Source organism: Nematolebias whitei, chromosome 11, assembly GCF_014905685.2.
Source record: "Nematolebias whitei isolate Nwh7 chromosome 11, NemWhi1, whole genome shotgun sequence".
NCBI classification, from domain to species: domain Eukaryota; kingdom Metazoa; phylum Chordata; class Actinopteri; order Cyprinodontiformes; family Rivulidae; genus Nematolebias; species Nematolebias whitei.
Genome location: NC_056508.1, coordinates 6,064,993 through 6,075,597, shown reverse-complemented (window position 1 = coordinate 6,075,597; position 10,605 = coordinate 6,064,993). Strand labels below are relative to the sequence as shown.

Below are 10,605 nucleotides of genomic sequence, written 5' to 3'. Positions count from 1 at the left end.
ACTTCAGGGGTATCTGAGGCAGGCTTGAAACACAAGAGTCAGGGTGGCTTCTGGGTAATACCAGATGGCTAGGCCTCAGACTGACGAAGCCTCTTGGATGAGGGGCGAAACGTTTCTTTTTAACAAAAAAACGAAGTCCAGATGACATGATTCAACCTTTTTTGTTGATACTATAGCAGTGTTTACCCTACCATTATACAAGCGAGGTGTACCGCCTCGTCAACAGAGCCAAGTGCCCCGTTTACCGACACCCCCCCACCACCACCACCACCACCACCCCCAACCACCTGTCGGCACTGACGTAATGCTAAACTAGCAGTGTGCAATGCAGGTACACTAGCTAAAAAGCTAAGGCAGCCTCTTCCCTCATGCTGAACCTTCACGCAAAAACACTCAAAAACTGTCGGTACAAACAGCGCATGGCTCGTGTGTCTGTCTCTCCCCCTACCCCACCCCACCTCCACCCACAAAAGAATGTCTGTACAGACAACGTGCGGCTGAGATGTGTCTTGTCTCTTGCCTCTGGCCTGTTCCAAAACTGTAAAACTGTCAGTGCAAACAGCGTGCGACTGTGTCTCTGTCTCTCTCCCTCACACTCTAAAACTGTAGATATAAACAGGGTGCTGCATGGCCCAGGACATGTCTCCACTCCCCACCCCAACCCCAACAATCACGGACGAGAGGAGCGCCCCGCCATGGAAAGCTATCTAGGTGAAAGACTGGATAGGAATGGTAATGTTCTAACAAGTGAGGAGAGTGTGACGAGAATATGGAAGGAGTACTTTGAGGAGCTAATGAATGAAGAGAATGAAAGAAGAGTAGATATTATAGAGGAAAGGGTCCTCAGATTGTTGAATTTTTATTAATAATTTTATTCTGAAGGGGCACCACTTGCATTCCAGTTCTTAAGCAAGAAAATGATTAAATCAGACTCAAGTTTTCTTGCTCTAGTGAGTTCTTTTCGTATTAAATTCAAATGTCATATATAATAAAAACGCTTTGAGTCAAAGTACAATTTTGTGAGGTTTATTATCGATTTTGGTGAATATAAGTGGTCAAAATCATGAGTACAGCTGAATAATGAATAATATTCATTCATCGGATATCCTAACTGGGCCTTCCTGAAAGCAGAGAAGAAACCCAAACAGGACTCCAGCCAGCCATCAGGTGAAAAGGAGGAACCCAGACCAGTGGTCATTCTGTATGTTGAGGGAGTATCAGAGAAACTGAGACGTTTATTTTCTGAACATAACGTCCCAGTGGCTTTTAAACCCCAAATACATTACGGCAAAGACTGGTTCATCCCAAAGATCCAGTCCCCCAACACAGAGTAATATTGTGTATGCTGTTCAGTGTCAGGAGGGCTGTGATCAGTCTTACATCGGGGAAACTAAACAGCCACTGGCCAAAAGGATGGCCCAGCACAGAAGATCAACATCATCAGGCCAGGATTCTGCAGTCTACACTCATCTCCAGGCCAGCGGTCACTCTTTCAGGGATGAAGATGTTCACATCCTGGACAGAGAGGAACGATAGTTTGAGAGAGGAGTAAAGGAGGCCATCTTTGTGAAAAGAAATCGTCCATCATTAAACAGGGGTGGAGGCCTCCGGGTTCAACTGTCCCCCTCTTACAATGCTATGATTGCTAGTATCACTCAACCCCCTTGAATATTGAACAGCCATCAGTGTGCTAATGATCCATTGTTAGGCTGATGGTCCTTCTTGACCATGTGAGCAGCTGGTTTTGGTTGTCAGCAGCAAACTGGTTGATCCACTCTGAGAAGGTGCTAATTAAGAGACTGAGCTGAATACAGCACCTCAGACTGAGGAAGTCTCTCGGATGAGAGACGAAACGTTTCTACATATTTTTTTTTTGCTTTTTGTTTTTTTGAATGTCCAGAGGACCAGATTGAACTTTTTTGGATTTTTCTACCTGGATTATTGAGCATGCATCAGGATATCATCTATAAATTAACTAAATGAAGTGTTTTGGCTAGATGTGATTTGTCAATTTAGGAAAACTTAATTCTAATTAATAATGATGAATTTTGTTTGACTGGACAACTTCTTATCTTGGGCATCAGACACCAGCAGAGAGAAGGAGCAGCTTTTCCTACCGATTTGAAGTTCTAGTTCAACCGCCCGAGGGTTACCAGGGAATCTCTTGAGATGAGTTAAGAGCCGAATGTGGGATATCCCTCAGCACTGGACATCAGCTGAAATCTGGAGTCAATAGTTATCTGGTTCCCGATGGGGTCAGTTGATGGGCTCCCGGAGTGCTGCGTTTTCTTCTTCTGGTGACAAGAAACCTTTTGATGCTTCGTTGAAACAAGAGACAAATCTCTGGAACACTCGTCTCTTTTCTGCATGAACTTCTTATCTTCTGGCATAAATTTCCGATTGCTTGACCTTTCTTCTTCAAAAGCTTCCCCAAGACTGCTCTAAACTAAACGTCAGAATAACTTTCTCCTGACTTAGAGGGCGTTACAATATTGATGGTCGACCCAATTAAAACAGAAAGGGTGGACCTTTGTTTCAGGTTACTGTTTCATTTGAACTTTAATAACATTATTTAAAAAATAAATGACTAATTTACTCTGCTTTGGTAAATACTCAATATACAGCAGGATAATCAAAACTTCTAAGCAGTTTTTACTCATCCATAAACATTTTCATTAGAACTTATGCAAACACAGTTGAAACCTCTGATTACCAGTTTTACATCTACTTTCTCTTATGCATGATTAAACTAAGTATTGAACTGGGAAAGGAAGTAAACAAGTTATTTCATAGCAGTTTTACAGCAAAACATTCAATTGTGTTCAGGAGAACTCAGAAATTTAAATTGTTCAGAAAAATGATTTCTACCATGGGATGGTAAGAGTCCTTGAAGAACAATGGGGTTATTTACCACACTCTAAGACTGCAGGACGAATCCTCCCTTTTAGGAAGAGATGTGCATAATGCTTCAGATGTTATATTTCAAAGGTCGGATGGAAAGGTTCTCATACAAAGGGCCTTTCAGCTTTGCTGAAATCATAATAACAGGTGTGCAATTAATTACAATAACAGATTTTTGTTATTCGTTTTTTTTAACGTTTTTTTTCTGTCCAGCTTTGTGAATGAGAGTCAGTCTTACTTTCAAAGTATCAAAAGAATAAAAGTTGATGGTAGAAAAACCTTGATGTGTCCCTACAACATCTTACAAACTGTGGATCAGGAAGTGGGAAAGATTAGTGAGGGTGAAGTCCGGAAAGCTCTGAAAAGAATGAAGAAGGGGAAAGCATTAGGACCTGATCATTAGGACCTGATGACATAACAGTGGAGGTTTGGAGATGTCTTGGAGAGATGGCAGTGAGGTTCATCCATCCATCCACAGTCTGCCTTCAGGGCCAGGCCTCCCTTCCAAAATAGATATGTGATCTCAATGGAATTTGCCTGGTTAAATAAAGGTTAAAAAAAAGAAAGAAAGTCTTCCACTTGTTCCGAAGTTGGGTCACGGGGGCAGTAGCTTGAGCAGGGAGGCCCAGACATCTCTTTCCACAGCCACTTGTTCTAGCTCTTCTGGGGGGACCCCAAGGCATTCCCAGGCCAACCGAGAGACAGAGAGACATGGTCTCTCCAGCGTGTCCTGGGTCTTCCCCAGGGTCTCCTCCCAGTTGGATATGCCCAAAGCACCTCCCTAGGGAGGCGTTCAGGAGACATCCTATCCAGATGTCCGAACTACCTTAACTGGCTCCTCTCGATGTGGAAGAGCAGCGGTTCTACTCGGAGTCTCTCCCGGATAACTGAACTTCTCACACTATCTCTAAGGGAGAGTCCAGCTACCCTGCAGAGGAAACTCATTTCAACCGCCTGTATCTGCGATCTCATTCTTTCGGTCACTAACCAGAGCTCGTGACCATAGGTGAGGGTAGGAACATAGACTGACGGGTAAATGGAGAACTTTGCCTTACAGCTCAGCTCCCTCTTCACCACAACAGACCGGTACAGAGTCCGCAATACTGTAGACCACAGGTGTCAAACTCCAGGCCTTGAGGGCCGGAGGCCTGCAACTTTTAGATGTGTCTGATGCCACACAGCTGAACCAAATAAGGTCATTAGCAGGACTTTTGAGAACTTGACTTCATTGAGAAGCTAATTCAGTCATATGATTCAGCTGTGTGGCATCAGAGACACATCTAAAAGTTGCTGGCCTCTGGCCCTCGTGGCCTGGAATTTGACACCCCTGCTGTCGACGCTGCACCAATCCATCTACCAATCTCACGCTCCATTCTTCCCTCATGTGTGAACATAACCCCAAGATACTTGAACTCCTCCACTTGAGGCAGATCCTCACCCTCAATCTAAAGAGAACAATCCACCCTTTTCCGGTTGAGGACCATGGCCTCAGATTTGGAGGTGCTGATTGTTATCCCAGCCACTTCACACTCTGCTGTGAACCGCACCATTGAGAGCTGAAGATCACGGCACGATGATGCCAACAGGTCCACATCATCTGCAAAGGGCAGAGATGGAATCCTGAGACCACCGAACCAGAATCTCTCCGTCCCCTGGCTGCACCAAGAATTTATGTCCATAAAAGTTATGAACAGAATCGGTGACAATGGGCAGCCCTGGCGGAGTCCAATTCCCACCCTGAAGGGGTCTGACTTACTGCTGGCAATGCAAACCAAACTTTTGCACCGTTTGTATCAGGACCGAACAACCCGTAACAATGGGCCCCCAATCCCATACTCACTAAGCACCCTGCGCAGTGTACCCCTAGGAACACGGTCGGATGCCTTCTGTAAGTCCACAAAACCCATGTAGACTGGATGGGCAAACTCCCATGACCCCTTGAGGACCCTAGTGAGGGTAAAGAGCTGGTCCAGTGTTCCACAGCCAGGACGGAACCCGCATTTTTCCTCCTGGATCTGAGGTTCGACAATGATCGGACTCGCTTCTCCAGTACCCCTGAATAGGCCTTACCAGGGAGGCTAAGGACAGTAATGCCCCTGTAATTGGAACACACCCTCCGGTCCCCCTTTTTTAAGTGGGGAACCACTACCCCAGTCTTCCATTCCAGTGGCACTGCCTCAGATGTCCACACGATGTTGCAAAGGCGTGTCAACCAAGACAGTCCCATAACATCCAGAACCTTAAGGAAACCAGGGCACATTTCATCCACCCCTGGAGCCCTGCCACTGTGGAGCGTTTTAACTACCTCGGTGACCTCAGCCACGGTCATGGACAAACCAGTCCCAAAGTTCCCTGACTCTGCTTCCTCCATGGAAAACATGCCAGTGGGATTGAGAAGGTCTGAGAATTATTCCTGCCACCTCCCAATGACATCACTGGTTGAGGTCAGCAGCACTCCACTTTCACTGAATACAGTGTTAGTAAAGCATCGTTTTCTCTTCCTCAGCCACCTGATGGTTTTCCTTGGAGATGACCAAGAGTCGTTATGCAGGGTAAATGGTAAATAGGCTGTACTTGTATAGCGCCTTTCTATCTTATTGAGATACTCAAGGCGCTTTACACTACAATCTGTGTCCTTATTTACCCATTCATACAGCACTCTTTTATATCTCTACAAATCTAATTGAACAAATCATTCTAAAGAGACTAATCAATGTTTTATCACATTCATACACCGATGGGACACACATCAGAGGCAGTGAGGGGTTCAGTGTCTTGCCCAGGGACACTTCGGCATGTGACTGCTGATGGATTCAAACCCCCAACTCTTGCATTGGAGGACAACTGCTCCAACCACTCAGCCACAGCCGCCAAACTCCTCCCAAATTCGAGCTTTAGCCTCAGCTTCAGTCAAGGCTGCAGACTGCTTGGCCCTCTGGTACTCCTCAGTTGCCTCCGGAGTCCCAATACCCAACAAGGACCGATAGGACTCCTTCTTCAGCTTGACAGCTTCCCTAACCCAGGGTGTTCACCACCGAGTTAGAAGATGGCCACCACAAGAAGCATTGAGAACCTTGCGGCCACAGCTCAAGGCAGCCACTTCAACAATTGAGTCGCAGAACATGGCCCACTTGGACTCAACGTTCCCCGCCTCAGCTGGGATGCGGTTAAAGCTCTCCCGGAGGTGTGAGTTGAAGATCTTTTTAATGGGTTCTTCTGCCAGGCATTCCCAGCAAACCCTCACTACATGTTTGGGTCTTCCAGGTCTGTCCAGCATCATCCCCCTTCATCTGATCCAACTAACTACCAGGTGTTGATCAGTTAAAAGCTCCGCTCCTTTCTTCACCCGAGTGTCCAAAACAAACGGCTGCAAATCAGATGACACGACTACAATGTCATTCATCGATCTACGACCTAGTACATCATGGTGCTAAGTGCACTTACGGACACCCTTATGTTCGAACATGGTGTTCGTGATGGACAAACTATGATTAGCACAGAAGTCCAACAACACAACACAGCTCTTGTTCAGATCAGACAGGCCGTTCTTCCCAATCAAGCCCCTCCAGTTCAGACTGTCATTACCCATGTGGGCATAGAAGTCCCCCCAGCACAATAAAGGAGTCCCCAGTTGGTGCACCTTCCAGTCCCCCAAGGACTCCAAGAAGGTCTGATACTCTGAACTGCCATTTGGTTCATAAACACAAACAACAGTCTGAGTCTGTCCCCCCCATCCAAAGGCACAGGGAAGCTACCCTCATGTACCAGGGAAAACTCCAGCACACAGGCACCAAGTCGGGGGGCTAAGAGTATACCCACAGCAGCTCGGCGCCTCTCACCACGGACAACTTCAGAGTGGAATAAGGTCCAGCCCCTCTTAGGGAGATCGGTTCCAGAGCCCATGCTGTGCGTTGAGGTGAGCCCAACTGTATCTAGTTGGTACCTCTCAACCTCACACACAAGCTCAGGCTCCTTCCCCACCAGAGAGGTCATGTTCCATGTCCCAAGAGCCAGTTTTGGTAATCCACGGTCAGAGTGCCAAGGTCCCCACCTTCGGCCACTGCCCATGGATTCATGCACCTGACTCATATGGTCTTTCCTGTAGCTGGTGGGCCCAAAGGAAGGCAACCCCATGTTGCTCATCTGGGCTGAGCCCGACCGGGCCCCATGGGTAGAGACCCGGTCACCAGGTGCTCGATGACGAGCCTCTCCCCCAGGCCTAGCTCCAGAGTGGGGTGCTGGTAACCCACATCCAGGCAAGGGGCACGGAGTTCCTTTCTGTTTCATGTCCATAAGAGTCTTTGGAATCGCTGTTTGTCTGGCCTGTCACCTAGAACCAATCTGCCTTGTGAGACCCTACCAAGGGCAGTTTAAATTGCCCCAGACAGCATACCTCCTAGGATCATTCAGGCACACAAACTCCTCCACCACGATAAGGTGGCGATTCAAGGAGGAGATGGCAGTGAGGTATTCGACTAAATATTCAATGGCATATTTGAGGGTGAGAAAATGTCCAATTCAGGGGTGCCCAAACTTTTTCTCTGAAAGGGCCAAATTTAAAATCTATCAGAGGGTTGCGGGCCAAATGCAATAATATAATACATGAAATGCAAATAATTATTTAAGTAAAGTCCATTTATTTATTATAGTTATTTATTATTCCATTCTGTATAAAAAAACATTACAGGCTGCGTTGGTGATGGTGGGGGGTCTGGGGATCCTCCCCCAGAGAATTTTGAGTAAAGTAGATGCCATTTCCTGCATTTTGGTATATTTAACAAAGATTTATTACAGTAGATTAACATGAAACAAAAGATTTAAACTGTTATTATTGAAAGCTCTGACTGCAAAGCGTTCTTAATGTAACACCGCTGCAACTCTACAGGTAAGGGACGTTCACTTCAGGACAAATTGAGGTCGCTGACTGGTCAGTTGCTGACGTGCCTTCTGGATTGACAGGTGGCGTGACTTGTGCAAAAAAAAAAAAAAGCGATTTTACTGGCCCATTTGAGACTGTTGTCATTTATTCCATGTTTATTCAACATTTATTCAATATTTTGGTGAATCTAAGGTTTGAGAACTATTTCCTTACAATATCCTAATGATAGTCTCTTAATTTTTCAGAGATGCCGAGTTAAAATTGCACTTTGACAATTTTCCTTTGTGTTCATGCAGTGTAGTGTGAACGTTACACAGCACTGGTTTCAGCTGCAACTGACTGGAATAATTGTGAGAAATATTTTCACAACATATGGTGACTGTGGTTGTAACAGGAAGCCTACATTTAACCTTATGTTTGCTGTGCATGTTTTGAATTTCAAGTTGCAGCTTAGTACGTTTCAAAGTGTTTAAAATGTACTTTTAAATACAACACTTGACAATTAAAGGCTAAGTTTTCATTGAAGGAATATCACCTGTTGGCTTTCATGCCATGGTTTTAGACTGCATTATTATCCGTTTATTTCGAGAAATAAGTCGTACCCGTTTTGGTCAAACCTTGTAAAAAATTTGTACAATCTTTTGCATTTTTAGTTCAATATAATATTATCTGTTAGCACTCTGATTTTTGTGAATGACTGTCAGCTGCTACCACGTCAAATGTGAGCTCAAAAGATGTAAAACTGGCTGAGTTATAACCATAGTCATGGTCTGCTGACTGTGGTCTTGGATGTAAAGGTACATTCAACTACTTTTTGAGAGTTTTATGAAAATCTGCTCTGTGCTTAATACGATTTTTTAAAAACTGTATACGCACGCACGCACACACACATACACACTCTGTACTTTGTTGTCTGGCTGAACCAGGTCTCTTGTAAATAAAGGCTCCAGTATACTGCCGCGTACGTCCGTTCACGCGTACGTACGAGTGTACTGTACGCAGAGGGTTCAGACTTCATACTCCAGCGTCCACCCCGAGCAGCTGCAGAGCAGCTTCACAGACGAGGGGCGTTTACCTTCGGGACAAATTGAGGTCTCCGATTGGTCATTTGCTGACACGCCTACTGGATTGATTGACAGGTTGGAAAAAAGAAAAAAAAGCGAGCCCTGGTAGCCTCAGCCACAATGGTGTTCTGTGTTTATATGTTGTTAATAAAAAGATCTAAAAAATTTAAAAAAAACCAGCGCTGGCTCTACAGCTCACACATCAGACCAGCCCACCAGGAAATCTCCAGACCCTCCCGCAGCCACGCTGGACCTGAGTTTAATTCGCTCATGACAAATTCCTCCATTTCTCACCATTTCAGTCATGGCATCAACGGAGGAGGAAGAGATCACTTGCCTCTTGGCAAAATAACAAAAGAAAAGGCCAGATCAGGGATGAAGAAGGGGAATTTAATACATTGGTGTCACATACAAAACAGTCCGTTGCTGGGCAATTTATTGTGCGACACCGCGTACGCGTATGCGGTCGTAAAAATTTGAGCTTTGCACGGACATGCCGTGGGGGGTACGCTCGTACCTCTGCGTACGTACGTGCGTACCTCTGCGTATGGATGTACGTGGCAATATACTGGGGGCTTAAGTCCTTGTGACTCATTGAGATAAACTTGTATACTGTTAACAAGGAAGAGGGCCGGCAATGGAGGAGGGGGTGTGCCAAAGAGACCATCTTAGCACCAACATAACTGGTTTGTTCCACTTTGGAGTAAGCTGTTGGGGGAAGAATCAGTTTTGTGTTGTGTGTTTCCTTGACTGATGAAGCCTTCCGGATCGAAGGCGAAACATTTCAGCACAAAAAAAGAAACTGTCCAGATGACCTGACTGAAAAATGTTGGATTAACCTGTATAAAAAAAATAAAGTAAAAAATAAATTAAAAATAAATTAAATGCAGGCAAAAACATTAGTACTCTGCCTTCATCTTTGGTTGCTCACAAGATTTTCTTCAACTCTGTTTCCAGTTCCAGAGTTTCAATGAGTTCAATTTCTTAATCCTGAGAAGAGCTCATGCTCGACTTTCAATAAAAAGCCTTCATCAGTGGAGCTCTGATACCTCGACTCACCACGGCAACTGCAGGAAAATAAAAATCTAAGTTGCATACCAAGTACACCCAGTATATGAGTTTGGTTGTGGCAGCAGTGGCTGAGTGGTTAGAGCAGTCGTCCTCCAATGGGAGAGTTGGGGATTTGATTCCACCAGAAGTCACATGCTGAAGTGTCCCTGGGCAAGACACTGAACCCCTCATTGTCTCTGATGTGTGTCCCATCGGTGTATGAATGTGATAAAGCTCTGATTAGTCTCTATACAATGATTAGTTCAATTAGCTTTGTAGAAATCTAGTAGAGTGCTGTATGAATGTGTGTGTGAAGGTAAACAAGGGCAGATTGTGTTGTAAAGCACTTGAATACCTTGATTAGAAAAGAGGCACCAAGTACAATCCATTTACCATTGACATCATGTACATAAAGGTGCAGTGCAGCTTGGGAGCTGATGATGATCTGATCACATGCTGATGTTGTAAGGAACTCTCGTGAGGGTTTGGACCAAGATCACAACACAACAGAATGACGATAAATAATAAGTGTTTATTGTTTCTAGGGAGGAAGTGACAGCTGGTCTTGGTGCTGGTCTGGGTTCTGGTTCTGGTGTCGGTTAATGGCAGGAACAGTTCTAAGAAGCAGAGAACGGTTAGTGGTCGTGCGGGTAATCAGAACGAGGAGAACAGTCAACCAGAAAAAGCCACTAACCGTCTCAGATGATCTTA

General features: G+C 45.1%; 2 protein-coding genes across 2 annotated transcripts in view; one reads left to right on the top strand and one right to left on the bottom strand.

The window, feature by feature from the left end:
- LOC119416595 (F-actin-monooxygenase mical1) overlaps window positions 1-10,605 on the top strand; it is a 47,355-nt gene that overhangs the window by 6,672 nt on the left and 30,078 nt on the right. The gene's annotated exons all lie outside the window — the stretch shown is intronic.
- The window catches only part of LOC119416596 (F-actin-monooxygenase mical1-like), a 9,677-nt gene continuing 6,112 nt past the window's right edge, over window positions 7,041-10,605 (bottom strand). The window contains exon 5 of the mRNA XM_037683786.1: window positions 7,041-7,139. Coding sequence (XP_037539714.1) covers window positions 7,041-7,139 — 99 coding nt within the window. The remainder of the gene's footprint in view (window positions 7,140-10,605) is intronic.